Source organism: Falco naumanni, chromosome 3 (genome assembly GCF_017639655.2).
Source record: "Falco naumanni isolate bFalNau1 chromosome 3, bFalNau1.pat, whole genome shotgun sequence".
Classification (NCBI taxonomy): Eukaryota; Metazoa; Chordata; class Aves; order Falconiformes; family Falconidae; genus Falco; species Falco naumanni.
This window is the reverse complement of record NC_054056.1, coordinates 110,864,937-110,885,411: the sequence shown is the minus strand read 5'-3', so window position 1 is coordinate 110,885,411 and position 20,475 is coordinate 110,864,937. Positions and strand designations below refer to the sequence as shown.

General features: G+C 36.8%; 1 protein-coding gene across 2 annotated transcripts in view; it reads left to right on the top strand.

The window, feature by feature from the left end:
- The window catches only part of RETREG1 (reticulophagy regulator 1), a 70,154-nt gene that overhangs the window by 3,735 nt on the left and 45,944 nt on the right, over positions 1–20,475 (top strand). The window contains exons 2-3 of one of the 2 annotated variants that reach the window (XM_040587279.1): positions 12,243–12,349; positions 14,072–14,138. In XM_040587279.1, the coding sequence (XP_040443213.1) occupies positions 12,243–12,349; positions 14,072–14,138 (174 nt within the window). The remainder of the gene's footprint in view (positions 1–12,242; positions 12,350–14,071; positions 14,139–20,475) is intronic. The other variant, XM_040587280.1, reaches the window with a different exon arrangement.

Genomic DNA, 20,475 nt, shown 5'->3' with positions numbered 1-20,475 from the left:
TGTTTTGGTTTTCAGTTGTGTTGGGTTTAATCTTAGACAGCTATTAACAGTCAAGCCTAGATTTTATCTAGTATTCTAGCCTAGTTATTATTTGGGAGGAGGGGTAGAGGGGATAGTGGTAGATTTTAATTTTTGTTCTCCCAATCTGTTATTTTAATTATTTCTATGAAGTCAGGGGGACATGTTAAATTGTAGTGATTCTGCATGTGCTGTTGTATGTCTTTTGTAGTTTGCAGGTATTTGTTTTAAATATATATTTTATATTTGCAGATACATATTTCAAACACAATACATTAATGTCTGCAGGATCATCCTTAGATGCACCAGCTGCATCCAGTTGCCCAAATGACTTGATTTCTATAGGGTTTCTTGTGAAGAGAGACAGTAAAAAGACTAAGATGTAGTGGATCTTTTCTCTGTTTCTGTCTCCTTGTGGAACAAATTTATTGTGTTAACCTGTTGGCTGTTCTTATTGCTAGCCCAAATTCAGATTTTTCTTTGAGGATTTTTATATGCTTTCTCATATACAAATTTGTATGTTACTGCAGGTCTGTTGTTAACAGTGTTATGTGATGTCACTACTGGATGAACAAATTAACTGACCAACTGGGTAAAATACAAGTATGATTCCTTGATTCAGACAAGTACACTGGCAAGTTTTACCATTGAAAATCGTGTCTTTTGTCACCTTCCATATGCAGACTTTTTTGTTTGGTCTCAAACCTCATTAATATTTTTGTTATATGAGAGAATTAATTGAGCAGGAGAGGAAACAAGATTTCTTATATCTGAACTGGTCATGTGCATTGCATCAGATGAAGACTGTGGTAAGATGTTTATTCCAGATATAAAATCTAATTTCTGTTTTAATATTAGTAACAAAAACACATTCAGAGTTTAGAGGTTTACTGTGTTTTAACTATACAGTTTGCTTTAAGATTTGTTATTGAAGTGTTTCTTAATTGAAATCTTTGCTTGGCAATGATAATGCTGGCCGCAGAGAGATCGCAGTACTTTTCATTAGTTTAGTCTTTTGATGTAAGAAAATAATACTGGGTTAAGCGTTTCTCTCAGGTATTTGCACACAAACTGTAAATGATGCCACGACTACATCTTGATGGATTGCTTGCCTATAAAGCGATGTTCACGCACATTTAGGCATGCAGTGGCCACGCGTTGTATAGCTGTTGTAATTCTATATATGTGTTGGTACAGCGATGTCATTATGTTCCATTTCAAGTATTTACGAAAGGGGAATATAAATTCCTGTCTGCTGTCCACATTGACTGTGGGTACCACCAGAAATGTAGTCCTTGGAGAACTGCTTGGTCAAACAGGACATCTTGATGAACTTAGCATTCTGAACCTTAGGCAGTACACTGCTTACAAAAATACTACTTTTTTCTTGGTCTTGTCTGTATTAGGTAGTCGTCTTATGTTAGTGATGTTAGTTCTAGAAGGCTAGTGTGGTGATCAGTGTTTTTAAGTACTGTTGGCGGGTTGTGGGGTTGGTGGTTGTTTTCCTCCAGCATTGTGTGTGGTCCCTTCTTTAAGGATGACTCACTTAGTCCTTGTACAAAGATCATGCGGCTTTTATCCATCCAAACCCGTTATTACCAGCATGCCACCAGATGTCATTCAGAAGAAATTCAGAGACTCTGTATAGATTGTATTGGCTACCTAAACTCAGTTTTTAATTTCACTTGAACAACTTTGGATTTTTGATGAGTCCAGTTACTGGAATTGCAAGTTGCAATATATGAATGGTTTGCTCCCTGTTGCTGTAATTCAGGTACACAGTACTCAGTACACAGGGATTCCGCACACACACCACCACCCCACCACCACCCATCGCCCCAGACATTTTCTTTCTGAAAACCACATTCAAATCTGAGAGCATACCAAGCAGAATTAATACAAAAAGAACTGGTTCTGCCCAAATTTGAATCCTTAGGAAGAAAATACTTGCTTCAAAATATTTTCTTTCATTTAGAATATAATGTGGGAAATTCATCAGTGGTGGTGGACAGTAGGGAGACTGGCAAACTAGATCAAGTGAGAAATGGAATAAAAGAAATCTGTGAAATCAAAACATAAAGAAAAATGCATGAAAATTAAGTGAGTTGGAGTAAGAAGGGGTATTGACGTTTTGAGGCCAGTTTGTAGTATGTTGGCCTTCAGATCACCATCTTAAATTTGTAGTATCTCCCAAGTCACGAGATCACATCTATATGTTTCTGTGTTTCTATGACAAAATGTTTTTCTTCTTGTAGGAACCAGATGCTAAATGTGGTCTTGAATTGGGGGAATTTCAGTCTTCATCTATGTTTGTTATAGGATATCTTAGAGCTACCTTTTTAGTTGCTTTGGGATTACTTTCCCAAAATCCAAGGTATCAGGATAACACACAAGTGAATAGTCTAATACAGATTGTAATCCTGCCTCAAACCCTAGTAAGAGTTTGTATCTTTTCTCTCTTAAATAAGGGTAGTAGAATGGGTTATGTTTTGATGTATTTCTTTAGTAATTATAATACAGTCATTATTTAAAAAGAGAAGAAAATATTCTGGCATAGGCAGTTTTGAAATTCATTGCACATCCACATGAATGGGTTTCTTATGTGGTTACTGGTTTATGTTTCTTCTAGTCTGATGGTCTTAATTTACTTAATTTGCTGCCTTTTATCAATGTTTTGTAACATATTGGTATTGTGATTATTTTGTTATACCCAGCTACAGTACCATAGGTTGCTGTTTGTTCTGCAAGCTTAAAAAAATGTTTGTGGTTTGGTGGGGTTTTTTCCCTAGAAGTTGATATTCCAAAATATGCTTTCTCAAGTGAAGCTAAAATTCTGATGGCAACACAAGGTGTGATATAATTTTAGGGTCTGCCTGTTTTTACTCAGGCAGTTTTAAGCTTATATTCACTTTTTCAATAGAAATTATTAAAACTTCTGAAGGCTTTGGAGGTAGAAAAGGGGAACAGAAAGTTAAATTAATTTAATTTAGTTAGGAAAAAAAAATTAAAGCCATTATCTCAGCAGCTTTTAGTGACAGTTTGTGTGGTTTTGTCTGAGAGATCGGTTTACAGGAATAAAAATTGACATTGTTTAAGAGCCAGAGAGTGTTACATAAAAACCTGGACAGTTTACAGCATTTTTCAACCAGTAAGATGAAAACAGGATCAATCAGAAAAGAAATCAAATGGGATAATTGAGGAACTGAGGGGAAGTGAGCATTACTGAACAATTAAGGGCCAAATACAGGATGAGGACTTTGGGAAAGATGGAAATCCTGAACAAAGGAGAATAGCTGAATTGCAGAGTGGCTTGGGTTTATTCTGCCTTGCTAAAACTTAAAAAATCTGTGTCTAAAGCAGTTGTCTTAAGAAAGAAATGATGATTTCTTCATGTATTAACTCAAAATAATGAGACCTTTCAAGTAGTAAGTAGAATTTTGAGAACAATGGAAGTTCTAGAGGGATATGCTATGCTCCAATGGTAGATGTTACAGGACTAATGAGAGCATTAAAGAAAAGGAGATTTAGGGCAGCATGGTAGAGGTGAATTGTTTAACATCAAACTGCTGCTACTGTATGAGAAAATGGGATTAAGCTTTCTTCTGTACTTTGCCAAAGTACAGGTTAATTAAGGTCATCTGGGCATGTTTCTGCAAAAATAATGAAAGCCAGGTTGTTTGATGTTACGTGTTTACTTCAAAATAATTTTAGCTTCCATGGGACTATCATCCCCCATTTTCACTGACATAACAGTAGCATTTGATGTTGTGGTGGTCTCAGAAGGTATGTAGTTGAGGTTGTTTAAACTTCCTCCTTCTCAATTTTTTATTTTATATGCCTATCTGAATGCAGTAGGTTGCAGTAAATCTGATCCACAAGCCACTAATGTTGAAACATGATTCAGATTGCTGCATTCCTCAAGAGTTTTCCTTGCAAACGGTAAGATAATTTTGTAATGAGACATTTTATTACTGACTTGATCCTATTTCCCCGACCACCAATATACTCCCAAATATTCTAGTTTATAAGCAAATTTGTCTTTCGAGATTAAATGCGAAGCATTTTAAAGATTTTTCTGGTATTGTTGCTTAGAGAATTGTACAATTTTCATTTTTATTTAGATTTTTTAATAAGTTTATGTTGTCGTTTCTTGTAGTTGGGGTAGAGAGAATGTGAAATTTAAATTCCTATCCTACGTGTTACTAATTTTAGAGTTGTCCAGTAGTGTTTGACCTGCAACCTGTGCACAGACCTCTGAGAGAGCTACCACTTCTACAGATAGCTGTCAGTAATAGTAGTTTAAATTTATGGGAGTCTGTTTCTTATGACAAGAGATTTATTTATTATTCCAAAATCCTTGTAAGTCCTAGAAGGTTTTCTAAAGAATAGCTGTCCAGGTTTGATTTGATCTGTACTTTCTGGCTGAACAAATACGATCCTAATCTTTTGAATAAAACTGGACAAATAAGCTTCTTAAATAAAAGGTTGTTGATTTGTCTCAACAAAGAAAGAATTAAAGAAAATGCTGTGAGTTTTAGAATAATAATCACGCCTCTTCTGGTTGTTTTTTTGTTTTTTTTTTTTAAATGTATTTAATGGTAGGGGTTTTAGTCTTCTGGGCACTACCTAAGGGAAAAATCATTGCTAGTTGGCATATAAAGTCATGAATCAACTACTTTCCAGTTCTTTGTTCTGGTTGAAATATTTTATTAAAAATCTTGGCTACCTAACTTCTTGGATGGCATTGTTACTTAGAAAAAAAATTAAGTGAAAAGGATGTTTATTCCTAATCTCTACAGAAGCTTACACTTTTCTCCACTAGATGATTTAAAATGTTTTTTAATGCATGTATTTTAAGAAGCATTCTATTACAGTATTTCACATGTTTTCAGCTAAATAGATATACAGCTATTTGGGCACCCAAAGTGGTGGTGTGCACATTTTAAATCTTGGTTAACAGGTGTGGAGTATATGTTTTTGAAATTATTTTATTCAACAAATTATGTTTTTTGTAGGGGTGAGGAGTTTTTTTTATACAGAATTTATAAAGTCTTTGTTCGTTCTAAAATTTTTGACAGCACATATGCAAACGGTTTTTGTTATGTGTAATATGCTTCCCTCTGCAACAGGCATCTGCTGTACCACAGGTTTTGTGTATCTTTCAGACATACAGATTGCCAGTTAAATACCATATAAACATAATAAGATTCTACCAAATTCTGTTCTGTAAATAGATTCTCCCAAAAAAGCACGTGTAACTTGTTTTGCATTAAGTCAGTATATACACTTTTTGTGCAGGGATGGGGAAAGGATTTTTACATTGTAAATCTTGAACAGGTATCTAAATATCTTGGCTCAGACCAAGATGTACTAAAGGAACAGGAAAAAGACTAGATTATTGAGTTTTGGATTTCAAATGTGTTGAATTCTTGGGCATCTAGATTTTAATCTTTATAGATGCTGCATTTTGATATTTACAGAAGCTTAATATGAAAATCCTTTACATCTAAGCAATTCCCACAAGTTGTAACTTCACACATTCAGTAGATGTGAAGAGCAGGTTTTGCAAACCTGCTTTGGGATTTTTTTTTTCAATTAGAAGAGCCAAAGTGTTAAATTACGTTTAAATAAATGTAGTTGAATTTAATATATATTACAGCCTCTTGATTCACAAAAGGGCAAATAAAATGATTGAGCCAGCGACCAGTAAAAGCACAAGCTTTCTGGTACTGCCTTTGCAGCGTATTTCAGCATTCTTCAGGAAGTGCATTTCATGCTGTATTTAGAAGAAAACTAACTCTCCTCCCCTTCCCCAGACCTCTTGCTTGAGGTAGGCATCAGGATTTGTTGCAACCAGACTGGTGCTGATGATCATTCCAGCAGTAAGCATGGAAAAATGCTGTACATTCAGCTCCAAGCAGGAAACGGTTATGACCACATCTTTTCCCTGCCTGCATGCCATAGCTGGGGACATCTGGCTGAAACAGTGTTGGGCAGTCCTCTGTAAGAGCAGGAGCTTTAAAATTAGCAAATAAAACCCCAAGAATATCCATTGTCAGCAGTTGAGCATTCTCAAAATGCACTGGAAATGCTTGATTGTACAGGTGAGAGCCATTCTCTATCTGATTTATGTCATAGCCCATGCTTGCTTACCTGTGTCTTACGGAAGAAGACTGGTTCTGTGGAAAACTATGTCTGGAAAGTGTTAGTGCATTTTCACCTTAATATTTAATGAGGAAATGAGTATATACCAAGCTGTGCTATTTAGAGCTCCACAAAAATGCTTTGCAGGGTTTGGGCTCTGGTTTTAATATGTAAATACATGCTTGTTGAGCACTGAACTGAAGTTTGCAAGACAGTCATGCAGCCAATGAATGTGTCAATAGCTGACAGTGAAGCAAAGCTCCATGTACACATATGTGTTATTCACAGCTTTCATGTATTTGTGTGGTTATCTCTGGAATTAATCAAGGGATGTATGGTTGTTAAAAGTGTACCTACTAAAGCTTTCCAGAAATAGGTAGCTCTGGTTGCTGATAATCTAAATTGTTGTAATTCTTGATGAAATAGTTTCTAAATGTTTGTGTTTACAAAATACAAGTCACTCACAATTTTAAAATTTGTTGTAAAAAATACCTTCACCCCTGAAATGAAGCTTGTATTGTCAAATTTATTTAACTTTTAAAGCAATTTAGTAGGTCCATGCCTTCCCTGTATCTCACAAGTACAATTAAAAATAGCTTTTGTCACACCCTATGAGTTCAGTACATTTACAGACTGCAGTATTGTATGACAATGTTTACTTCTGAAATTTTTGGCTTGTGCCATTGGAATGAATCTGTACGATCAGGTTTGTGCCATTAATTGTCCCAGGAGCTGTGTGCTGGTAGGTGGCTAGTTCTTGATTTAATAGCTCCAATGGATGATTTGTTGTGTTAGTTAACATATCTTGCCAGTATTGACATACAACCAACTGTCCCAGTGTTAACTGGGATAGAGTTAATTTTCTTCCTAGTAGCTGGTACAGTGCTGTGTTTTGGATTTAGTGTGAGAATAATGTTGATAGCAACAATTAAACATCAGTGTGTTAAGTAGCGTTTGCCCTAAATCAAGGACTTCTGTGTTTTCCATGCTCTGCCAGTGAGGAGGGGCACAAGAAGCTGGGAGAGAGCAGAGCCAGGACAGCTGAACTGAACCAACCAAAGGGATGTTCCATACCATAGAACGTCACACTCAGTATATAAACTGGGGGGAGTTGGTGGGGAGGGGCCGATCACTGCTGGGGGACTGGCTGGGCATCAGTGAGCGGGTGGTGAGCAACTATATTGTGCATCATTTATTTGTCTTGGATTTTACTCCTCTCTTTTTTGTTACATCCCTTTTCATTATAATTATTATTATATTTTACTTTATTTCAGTTATGAAACTGTTCTTAGCTCACAGGTTTTACCTCTTCCCATCCCACTGGGGGGCGGGAGGGGAGGGCAGAGTGAGCAAGCAGCTTTGTGGTACTTAACTGCTGGCTGGCGTTAAACCATGACACCATCCCATACTATAAAAAGCTGGAGGAAAGTCAAGAACAAGGTACCTTAGGGTACTTTTCTATCTTTAGGTGATGCAATATTAGATAATATTATCTCCAGGAGCAAGTAAAGGAGCTCTTTTAACCAGACTAAGCCTAATCATTAGTCTTAATGTGTTGCTGTTTTATGTACAGTCTTGCTTTTGCCATTGGGATTTCTGTTGCATTTATTCTCCTATCTCTTTTTTCTATCTGATCTTCACAAAGCTTGTGAAAAGGATATTATTTTTTTATTTCTAGTCAGAGCACAATTCTTGAACTTAAACATTACATGTTAGCAAAATATGGAACTTGCCAAAATACTGAAAAGTTTACATTTGAATTTAGCAAATTCTGTATAGGCAGTAGAGGTTAATGACAACGCATATTTATTTATGTGATACTAAAAATAAAGAAGCATGACTTGCTAAGAAAAGTTGTATTATGGGATTTAAGAAAATAATTTTGTTTCTGTAGTTGTTGGTAGGTAGGAGAAAATGAAGGTGACTGAAATGCTAAAGAGCAGGTAGGGTAGCTCTCAGTGGAGTTTCAGAATGGTGTGCCTTCCCCCCTACCAAATCTCACATTCGCATGTAGTATTGTATATGTGAATTATTTTTAAATTGCAACAGAAGGAGTTTACAGTTACATCGTTGAAGAATTTTGACCTCTTTGGAAGTTGGCAAGTTTTGACTCTTAATTGTGCAGTTTAAAATAATTTCAGTTCAGCTGCAGTACAAGTACGCCAAGAAATACAGACTGTTATGCCTTAAAATTCTAAGCTCAGCATCTTACCAAAAAGGATTTGCCAGCCACTTCTAATAAACTAAAACAGTCACAGAATGAAAATATCATTCAGATTGGTAGGGGCCTCAGGAGGTCTCTAGTCCAACCTCAAAAAGCTCAAAAAAGATCAGTAATTCAGAACAGATTGCTCAGGGTTGTGTTTTGATAGCCTTCAAGAATGGAAATTCCACGAACTCTGTGGCCAACGCCTGCTTAATTATCCTAACAGTCAATACTTGATCTCTCTCCTATTTCATTTTATAATCGTGGTTTCTCAGTTCTCCCCGGTGGAGTTCAGTAGCAGGCTTGGCTCCATCAAGCTTACGTTCTTGCTACACAGAAGAAGGTAGAAGGACAACAGGAGGTCAGATAGTTTGAACTGTTCCAGTTAGGCCCAGTTAGACCAAATTGCTCAGCTTGTTGGACCATCAGTGTTTTTGAGATTATTCTCCACAGTGGTCTGCCATCTGCTCACTGCCTCCAGTAGCACTTTCACTTGACTGCTCTATGTGTTAACCAGAGGACATCTTTCACAGGTGAGACCACTGTTGCCATCAGCCCAGGGGAGAGGCACTTGTTGTAGCCCCAAAGCCAGATGGATGTATCCTGCCTCTGGAGCTTGTCTTGAGTGAAGGCCTCTTGCGTGCTGGGGATACCTATTTCAGCCAATGCCTGGGACCAAGACCTGTGGCACCTCATGACCCATTTTTGTGCAGTCCCACGTTGTCTACAGGAGAGTTTCTTGCCCCTTGTCATGCAAGCTGCCCTGTTAACTGCTGAACTAATTATGTAAAATGCATAATTCTATACATTGTTTTAACCTTTGCTTTCTGAAAAAAAAAAATCTTGAATTGCCACAGAATTTTATGGAGGGAAAGATCTTGTTTATGTTACTGGTAATTGTTTTTAGAGGAAATTAAACAATTTGAACTTCAGTCCGTTTTGTTTATTGCTTAAAAAGAGAGCATAGAAGTTTGTTGAGTAAGTAGAGCTATGGATTCTTCTACTAAACAGGAATATTTTTGTGAAGTATATGGTGATGTTGTAGAGCCTTTCAGTTTTGTCAGATATATGTGTGTGTGTTAGAAATACTTAAGTAAACTGTTCTTAAGAAAGAAAGGGGGGAACCCTTAACTTCTAATAATAAAGTACCACTGAAACTTTTTGTTAGGTTGGTTGGTACACATCATGTCGATAATTCTTGTAAAAGTTTTGAATCCTGACAGTGCTAGCATAGTAAGTGATTTTCAGATCCCTGCATGTTGGGCTAACCTTTTGATAAGCTTATGGTAGACATGTGCCAAAAAAACTGCAAGGGGACCTTATCAGCTTTTGACCAGTAAGGGCTTCAAGGACATAAGTATCTCTGACATATGGCTCACAATCAGTTTTTCTAATCTGTATTATTGGAGCACCTGAGGGCTGACACACGCTGGCTGTAAATGAATTCATAGGAGACTATGTTTCTTGCAAACAATACAGTCTGAATAAACAGTACTGAAGCAGGTGAGGAAGAAGTGTGACAGCTAAAAATGTTAAAGCATGGCAAGTCCAGTCAGAACAATCCAAAGTTCTCCCAGTAAGTGAAGAGCCTGTGTTTGGTGACTACATTAGCTGCTTCAGGTAGTTTACAGGGTTTTTTTCCCCAAAAGTTATGAAGCAGAAAGACTGCAGTATCAAGAAGGTAGAATGACATGACTTGGAAGCATCTTTCAGAGAGGATGCTACCTTGTTAATCCTTGCGTGTTAATCTTCATCTGCATTAGTGCAATTGTTTTTAACAGCAGGTGACAGCTGTGATTGCAGTGAAACTGGGTGTATGGTTTAGTTGTGAGCATGAAGTAGGTCAAACGTGTTCTGTATAATCTCTGAAAGACAGACTAAACCTGCTTAGTAAACATCTGGTCTCACCTTCAAGAACTAATAAAATGTGTGAATTTATGTGAATGCACACATACATAAAATTCAGTATTGATGCATTTCTTTGAAACCATTGAGGACTGGCCAATGGTAATCACTAAATTGGGGCTTACTGTTTGGTTCTATAAAATATTAATGCACAAGCACCCCAAAGAACTTACAGAATAGGCATGGTGTTAAGCCCAGATAACTTAAACGGTCTGTATTTGTTACAAACTTTTGATGCCTAGAAGTTTTATGAAGAATCCTTTGATTTTTCTGTAGGGTCACGTCTCTGCCCCCACCCCCCATTATCAGTAAGTTAAAATAAGTAGGCTAAAGAAAGTCTTCAGTGCAGTTGAGCTTAATCCTTGAACAGAATCAAGAAATTTTTTATGCAGAAGAATATTACCAAGAAAAACAGTGGGGCAACATGATGGATGTAAAGCTGTTAAGAGTTTTGATTTAATGAGCTGTGCTTGGGTAGCTTTGAAAGAACTTAGCTTGTAATCATTTTTCTCTACACATTATTATGATTTTTCCTGAGCTGACTTAAGTAATAGTCAGCTGTATTTGATTTCATACTTTTTTAATAAAATAGTCTTAAAATTTAAACTCTGCACAGATGTAGAAAACCTTCATATTCAGAAAAAACTTTCGGAGTGACCTTATCTGTTCATATTGGAAATAATATCCTGGTCTGCCTAGGGTAATTAGGTGTTATGAGTTTGTTAAATGTGAAAATCAGCGGCACAGACACTTTCTTTGATGCAGTATTGTTTTTTGAGGATTGCAAGGAATACCGGAGCAGTTTTCTAAAACTGTGGTTTATCCTGAGCTTGTTAGAAACACCTGGAAGTCAGTTTTCTTAAAAAAAAACCAAACAACTACGTGTGCTCAAAGGATGCCTCTTGGCTTCTTCCAGTGGCTGTGATTGCTACTGCTTTTCACTTCCCTTCCCCCTCTTTCTTGCAGAAAAACTCTGCAGCAGCAACTAGTTGGGTGGCCAGTTACCATTTTCAAATCCAGGAGGTTTCCTTGAAACCTCCCAGCTTTGTAGGATTTTCTTTCTGTTGGTATTCTCATTTGATCCACCACCTAGGACACTGGTTTCTTACTGTTTTTTGCTATCCTCAACTTCTTTTTTTAAGTTAATTTTGCTTTTGCCTTGAAAAAAATGCTAATTTGCTCATTATCTGTATTGAGATATCTGGTTTAAAGTGCTTGAAACAAGCTGTTAAAATAATTAAGCTTTTTCTAAATTTAATTTGAATTATAATTCTTTTATCCTTCACATCCTTTTTTGTGAGTTGACACTTGTCAATGAAACAGAAGAGCTAATCTCCAAACGCACCTGGATAGCGAAGTCAGCAGTGCATGAGATTATAAATCATACATTCTGATTCTAGATCTGTTTAACTTGACTAGACATGTTCTAAAAATGTATGTAATGAAAAAAAAATTTGCAAAAGCACATTACGAAGGCAAGTTTGAGTATTATGCCATGAATGACGCAGTTTTACCTAGTCTTTGCGTTTGAAAGAATGGTCTGTATAAAAGTCTTTTGTGAACATAGGCCCTATAGGAAACAGAAGCAAATGTTTAACCTTTATTTTAATGTGCTGTGCCAAGACAATTTATGTTAATAAAACCATAATTAATTTAAAAAGTATATTTCCTATACAATAATTAAAATAATTTTTCTAGATATTTTTTCTGTACTTCCTTTCAAAAGCATAGACAAAAATCTACTACAAACTCAATGTATGTTTAACAGTTGCATCTTTAAATTATACTGTCACGCTTGGAGCTCTCGGTGATTTATCCCTGTAGAGGGGTTGCGGGGAGAAACTAAATTCATTTAACGTAATATCAGTCTATTTTTTCCTCTTTTTCAGTACTAGTAGCAGCTGTCAATTTACATATGCTTCCAATAAGTTTAAAAGCATTCAATGCTTATTTATTCTTGACATTCTAGGTTTGTTGCACTGACCCCTTGGAGAGTGTATCATCTGACTTCTGTCATAATACTTGGAGTGCTAATTCTCCAGATAATAAAGGATTTGGTATTCTCAAGGATAAAAGGTAAGGCAGTATATTGATAGAGTTCCTTGCTTAAATACCTGCAGTTCAGAGCATGTTAGTTCATTACTAAATCTGCTTTGATATTACGATTATTGTAAAAGTATTAGCTAATTTCAGAGAGAAATAATATATCTGTGATGATCTATTATAATTTTCAATTAAGTTTTTCTGTATTTTATAGGCAGGGCATTAGGAGACTTGTTTTAGCATGAGTGGAATTGTTATTAGTGAACAATCATTCTTGTTTCTTAACTGCTAGGTCTGAAAACGCATCGTTTTCTAAAATACCAAGTTTTACTAAACATTCATATTTCTTCTAACATTACTCTAATCACATCATTGTTGGAAAGTTTGGGAGACCCAATATAAATTGACCAACTTTCTAAACAGATTGAGAAATGACCTATCTTGGCACAGTTGAAGTAAGAAGTGAGTGCTATGTTTTTCTACTTTATGTAGTGTTTAGTTTCCAGTGTGTATAAAGTCTTATGTGAATACAACAAAGTTTGAAAGGGATTTTGAGTCTGTTGGCTGTGCTGGTGTTTTGGTTTTTTTTAAATTCCTGTCCTGTACTTAATTACCATCTTGAAAATTCTTTGACAAAATGCTCATCATCGGTCTAATTTTCCTTGTCAAGATTTCTTTTAAAGTGTTTATTTTGTCTTTTTTTTGATGTTGAATCCCCATGCAAAGTGTTTCAAAAATCACCTGGAATGTACTAAGCAGGAAATAGGTGTCAGAGAAGCATGGCATCCCTCTGTGACGTGCTACCACATCATTTCTGACTGCCAAAGCCTATTCTCTGCTGAGTTACGGCAGTTATTTGTAACCTTTTCTGAAGCATGGTTTATCATCATTGCCTTCTCTGGAGTCTTCATTACCTTTCTGTTTCCTGCCTGAGCATTACAAGCTCAGAGGCCAATTTACAAAGCCTAGCAGATTTTAATTTTTAAGCTCTGTTATATATACATCACCACAAATGTTGAATGCCTCACTAGTTGGAAGGTGGTAAATTCTCTCTTGGCTGCAATTACTAATATATTTGTATCTGACTGAATCCAAGATGTACCAATATTGATGAAGCTAAGAGAGTAAGAATACCATCTTGTCTTCACTTGTGTTTCACTCCCATTTCTGTGTTACTATGTAACCCTTCATTGTAGAGATGAAACTAGAAGACCTGTGTTTCCCAGTATACAAAATTATTGTTTTACTACATTTAACTTTTTTTTGTTTTACTGTTCCCTTTGATGGCATTGTATACAGAGTTCAAGAACAATCAGGTTCTTCAAGTAATACTGTAAAAATCTTGTGATAGTGACTTGAAATCAATGAAATGCCATTGAAAAAGGAGAAGAAAATTCTTCCCAGTTTAAGACTTCTGTGTAGCTACTAGACACTTCCAACCAGCCACTAGATGGCAAGACTATTACATATTCCTAAGGAATGTAGAAAGTGGTTGTTAGTTACTAGATGTAAAGCATAAATTATGTTGGTTGTCTTCTCATTCCATGAGAAAATATAGATAATATATAAATAAGATACTGATTTTTTTCCATTTACATTTTTAATTGATATGTTAAGTTTACAGAAAACAATTAAAGAACTGTTACTCTAAATTAATGTATCCTTCCTATTTTAACTGAGAATTCCTTAGTCATTTTGCCCAAATCTGAACATTCCTTATGAATTAAAAAAAAAATAAAATTGTTTCTGTTTTAGTGCATTGTGTTTCATCTTGCATTCCAACAATTGCAGGTGCGCAGCTTTGGAGGACCATTACTGACAAGTAGGTACATTATTTTTAATACATTTGTTATTTCTATCTTCTTTTTTATAGTTTGTCTTGTATTTAACAATAGTCTATTTTCCCTCTAATTAAAATAGAACTGAATTATTTTGATCTTGGCATCCTTTCGAAGTTTATTACTGCTTGTTCATCGGTTTTAATTTTTAATAACTTTGTAAGAAGTGTATTTTTTTCTGATTTGAAATGTATCAAAATACTTTCAGAAATGCTTTTTCTTACAGTGGGATTATTGCGCTTTGTATTTTCTGGGAAGTAGTTTTTTCTTTGAAGTTGGTTATTAGGGAAAAATATTGTGTTGGTTGAGGTCACTTTCTTTTAAAACATCATTATACCAGTGCTTTGTAGAAGTAGATAAGCTTGCTGGGGTTTCCCTTTATTTCTGGAGTAGTCAATACAAGTCACTGATCTTTATAGTTTCAAAGAAATATTAGTTGATATCCATAGAAATAGAAATCAATCAATAATTGTGAAGTCTGTTGACCTGCCATTGAGCTGCCTTAGTCCACAGGTAAATGTTTATGTTATGTCATTAGTATAGAGTATATAATTGATTTAATTGTTTTTAGTATAAACAGTGTCTCTGAATGGTTTACAGACGATTCATTTTCAGAATAAATTTGTATATTTAAGGTAAAAGTTTGTATGTTTCAGGTATTATTCTTCTAAACAGACCACCAGGAATTGTTGTGTGTCTGATGTCATTTGAAAGCATATCCATTAGTACACAATTGTATTGCACCCTGGTACTGAAGCAACAGTAATATAAAGGTTGAGAAGGGAAGATGCAGGGGTTTGTTTTCTGCCTAGAGATTGATGTCAGTATCGTGGCAGTTACAGACAGTAGATGTGCAGTCATTCCTAAACTTTAGAGGTATGAAATATCTTAAGGCTTTCTTAAAAACCTGAAGTGGAATTATGTGCAACTGATGACATGTTAGTTCATAAACTGAGCAGCATAAAATGGTTCTTCTACCAGAGCTAGTGCTACTGCGTGTGTCTGTGTAGACTGGCAGCGCTTCAGAGATTTTAACGGAGATGCCATTGCTGTGGCACAATAGGTCAGTGTAATTTGTGTCTCATTCTTTCCTCCTGTTCTTTATGAGAGGAATTTACATAAAACTTACTACCTTTGGGGGGTTTGACATCTGAATTTACCTGTCTGTTTACATTTGAGAAGAGAAAGACAAAAAAATTAAATCAAATTGCTTGTGGAATGGAAGGAAACAGGTTTTTAACTGCTTTTTGTTTCCATGAAAAATAATTCTGCAGTCCGAGACAATTTTTTTTGTCTTGTTCTCCAGTTCATCAGGTCCCCAAAACAGAACAGTTGGTTTTCAGGAAAAGACTTAAATCAGTACTCTAAATATCTGGAGCTCAGGTTTTCAGATGTCCCAGAGTCTTGGACCTGACTCTGTTCTGTGGGAAGGCAGTACAGAGAGTAGAAAAGAAAATCTGATAAGCTTAACCATAGCCTGTGCCATTGGGTATTACAGTACAAGCACAGTTTGTCTCTGTGTGAAATAATTTGCAATGGTAAGAACAACAAGTCTGCAAGTCCATCTAGCCTGGTATCTGCTCTCTGAAAGTGCCTATAGCCAAGAGAAATACGGCCTCAAGAAGTGTGTAAAAGCAAGACAAGCTTGTAAGATCCTTCTCCTGGTGTATTTTCCCAGCCCCCAGCAACTTCCAGTTGAAGGATTTGGAAGTACCAGAAGTGGTGTCTCCCCTCCCTGCCCCAAGCTGTTCTAGGTGGACCTTACATGAATGTGTCTCATTGCTTTTGTTCTCAAAGACACTTGCTATTTGTAACATCCTGTAGCACAGATATCCACAGCTGAACTATGTGTTTTGCTAACACAGCCTTGTGTTTGTTTACTGCTGTATAATAGTTTCTTTATCCCTTTCTACCTTTTTTTCTGTGTTGGAGAGACAGTGAGCAATCACTCTCCGTTCTCCAGGAAGCTGTGACTTTATAAACCTCTACCCTGTCCTGTTCAGTTCATGATGAACTTTGTGCCTAAAACAGAAGTTCTCTGTAGCTTTGATCTCTTTATTGTGCTTTGCTGCACTTTCCTTCCATTTTTCTTATCCGTTTTGTTGGCAGGGGCAGGAGGCGGGCAGAAACAGAAATAGCGTTAAGCATTCACGGAGACCGTTGGACTGTACATTGGCATGGGACTGCACGTTGTCATAAGAATGCCCTCTCATCAAGATAAATCCTAATGCTTGATGGGCTTTTTTAACCTCTACTGAGCTCTGAATTGTTGTTTTCATGGATATATAAACATCTCAAGATTATGTTCCTGAGGAGTAAAAGTCAGCTTTAAGCCTATGTGACTTTAAGATTATTTTTTTTTTTGTCTTTGAATCTCTCCACATTTCATCAGCCTTTTTGCAAGCAAATCACTTGATACTTGGTTAAAGTTCTGCAGTTCCTTGCAGTTGGTCTCCATCTTTACCAGAATAATTCCTCTCATATCCCATGACTTTGCAGTGTCTGTAAGACCATTTGAGGAGAGATTATTTTGAAAGCCACATCTGAAATTCAGGTGAAATTTTCTGGATATTGATGTTCACCTACAAGTTGGTTGATTTTCTGAAAGCACAGAAGGTTTGTGATGTGCTGTCCTTTATAGGATACCATAGGATAGACATGCAGGTCCTTCATGAGATTTCCTGGCAGTTTGCACAGACCAGAGATGAGTCTTTACGGGTTTGCAGTTCTCTGGCTCTTGCATACCTTGTCTAAAAATAGATGTTGCTTTAGACATTTCACAGTTCTCTGGTATTAAGGCAGCTTTGACAGGTTATTTAAGATAAATGGAATTTCAACTGTTGCAGCCTAGCTTTCATTTAGAACTTTTATAATTTCACATAAAGACTTTGCATTTGTTTGCACTGTGGCTATGTTTGGGTTTTTTCTTTTTTTCTGAATGCTAACATTAAGGTGCCTGTTGATTGTGTTGCTTTTCATTTTACTTGAGATTGGATATATAAAATAACATGCAAACAGTTCTTCATAAGCAAGCTGTGTCAAACATCTCCATACTGTCTGTCTACAAAAACCAATACCCAGCAGAGAATCACACACTCTTAAATAACATAGGGAGAAAAAGTTTAGTAGGTCTGTGGTGCTTTGAATGAGAGGCAATGCCTTTTCCCAAATATTAGATGTGTTTGTAGTCTTTCTCTTGCATCATGGCCCACAGGCACAAAACAACAGTGTCCATAGCATTTAACTGCCCTACAGTCCGCCCAGAATGGCCCTGTGCAGGCTGGAAAGGTTTCCTGGTCTGTGCCAACTTTGCAATTACTTGGGTTATTTGGAAAAGTGCAAGTTTGCATGTGCCAGAACTATTGCCGATAGCTATTTTAGTGGTGTAACTGCATAAATAACCAATTCTAGAGCCTTACAGCATTGCCACACCCAGTTTAGTGTATCAAAATATAGTCAGAAAGTAACAAATTACCTGAACAGACTAATTTCCAGCCTTACCTTTGTGTTATTTAATTCTGGTTTTGAAAATCAACACCAGTTAGTATCACACTATGATCTTTCATAAATGGTAGCACAGCTTTATGATTTTTAATAGTGAAATGGTATGAATTGTACTGTTATTTTTGCAAGAAAAGCTGGTGGTAGCTGAAGGGTGGATGACTGATTATTGCTGTTCTGACACCTGCATTTTTTCCAACGTTCACTTCTATTGTACGTCCATTCTGCTGCACATGTGCTCCAAGCATCAGAGATCAAGTCCTTCAATAAAGACACTGTGAAGTTGTTGCACTTGCTTTTAGTCCTCCTTTATCTTTGTTGAGTGCTGCTGACTAGTTAAAGCAAGCATAGCCTCACTTCCTTTTCATTGCCCTAACTCGAATGCAGAATGCTAGTTGTCTCCCATGTAAAATGTGCCCATGTTAGAAGACCCGTGCTTTTATTTCTAATGGAGTCATTTAGTACTATTTTAAGTTAAAAAATTTTTGAACTGAAACAAGGTCTCAGCCTAAGCCTTTCTCAGTGAAGCTGACTCTTGTAACAAGCTTTTCTGAACCTGCTTCTTTTTCTGAGGAGCTCTTCTACTGATATCTTACCTTTTTTAAAAATGGATAACAACTGTTAAAGCAGCACTCAAGATGGTAACTTGTTAAATTACTCTTTTTCTTTATAAAGATGTTTTATTTCTTCCTGTCCTAGCAAGATTGAAACCTGATGCTTCTCTGGTCACTACTAGTAGTATTAGAATATGGACAGTATTGTGGCACACCTTCATTTCTTGAGTGGTCAAACTTAAGGAGGTCAAATTAATATTAATTCAAAATTATGCTTTTTATAACAAACCTAAAAAAAAAAAAACCAAATCAGCTTCAGCCTGCAAGGAGGCTAAGCAACAGTCCTTTAAAATGGCCATCAGAGAGACACTAAAGAGAATAAGCCAGAAAGAAAGGAGTTAATGGCTGTGAAAACTGGCAGCTGTGCATAGCTAGTTTTCAGGCCCCACAGTGCTTTATCATTGTCTTAAATTAAGGCTACTGACTTCTAGAAGAGGCTTGCCTGACCAAAGGTTGTGTTAAGCGCCGTACTGCACTAGTAGCCGCGCCAGCCACACAGACTGCAGTAGATGTGTAGTGCTGACTACGTTATTATGCATTGAATTTCTTGGTTATAATTCTTCAGGCCATGAAAGTAAGTCCTGAAAGAGTTCTCCTGGCCCTGTATTTTGAAAGAATGACTCTTCCTTCCAGAGGGGATTTTCCTCCCAGGTAGACTTCCACGTCTTCTTCTGGTCCCAAGAGAAGGGAAAAATAATGCAGTACCACACCCTGAACAGCGTGTCTTACCACTGCTGCCTGTACAATCAGACCAATCAAAACTTAGACTTCTGTAAGAACAAACAAAGAAAGGACCATCACAAGAAAAAGGACACTTCTTGGCTGCAGCTTTTAACTGGCAGCTGTCTTTACTGAAGAAATTCAGGACTTGATGCTGAAAACCATGGGTTAATATTGAAGCTCTCTTGAAGCTCAGTAGTTAGCTAACTGGGATATTTCTAAGATAACAGCCTTCACTGACAGGTTACAAAGAGGTGTACAGAGGTTATTGTCCAAGCCCAGGATGTTCCTGTTTCTCACACACACACACACACACACTTCCTCCAGTCCCTCCTGAAGGGACTTCTTTTACTTCTGGACTCCCAGAGCCATCAAAGTTGCTGCCCACTTCCAGGGGAGTGTTACTGCTTGGTAGGGAACTACATCCATTATTGGGTCCTAAAGCCCTGTTGTGACAGATCTGCTTCAGGTTCGGGTCATAACTTCCCAAGACCTGAATTCATCTTTCAACCTACACAAATTCCCTTGCATCAGCCCAGCTCACAGACATTTGCATGCATTGCAACGGTCAGTGCAGTATGAAGAAGGGTAATATTCTGTACTAGCCCCATTCAGAGCTTGACAGACTTCACACCGTGTGTGGTTATTGTTTTTTATCCAAGAAGAAGAAAAAAATCTTAATATAATCGTGACTGCATAATGCACTTGTGCAAAATTATTCCAAATATGTCACTGACAGCAGTGAAAAAAACCTTTTCATGTTATCACTAAAGATAAATGAGACAATTCCTCCTTTCATCTAATTATCATGCTTCATTTATTAGGTCTGAGGCTTTACATGCCTTTGTTTTGCATATACTTTGCCTGCTGGGTTTGCTTAAGGCAATCTGCAAGTGATTTTCGTGAAGATTTCTGATGTAGTCTGCCTAGTCTTATGTCATAGTCAGTGGAGAAAGAGTTGAAATACTTCGTGATATACACGGCATGATTCATCTCATCCTAAATGCATGTCTGTGGGCTGGTCAGGTACATTGTACCTTAATGGTGACGACTTGTTTCCCTTGAATATATACCAAAAGCCTAGGGTGGTGAGATGAGTAAGAGCATTTAAAATCCTTGTGTCATTATTCCCTGTTGGTCTGAAGTCCTGTCTGTCTTAAAGATGCCATTGACTAGTGCTCACAGTTACAATAAGAAGCTGACTCTTGCAGCAATATGCTGGGATACCATTCCACAGCAGTAACAACTGCAGGGCTCAACAAACAAACATGGGGACTAGATTTACCTCTGTCTCTTTGCTATGCAAGCAGTTTCTCTGAAATCAATTTCTGGCACAGTGTGATTGTGTATTCAGATCACTCATCAGACCTTAAGGATATGCCGCTTAATCGTACCTCAAAAAAAAAAAAAAATTCTTTCTGTCCTTCAAGGTGTTGCAAGGAGATCTCATTGCAGATGGGTGGATTAGGAAATAAGAGGCCTTTTT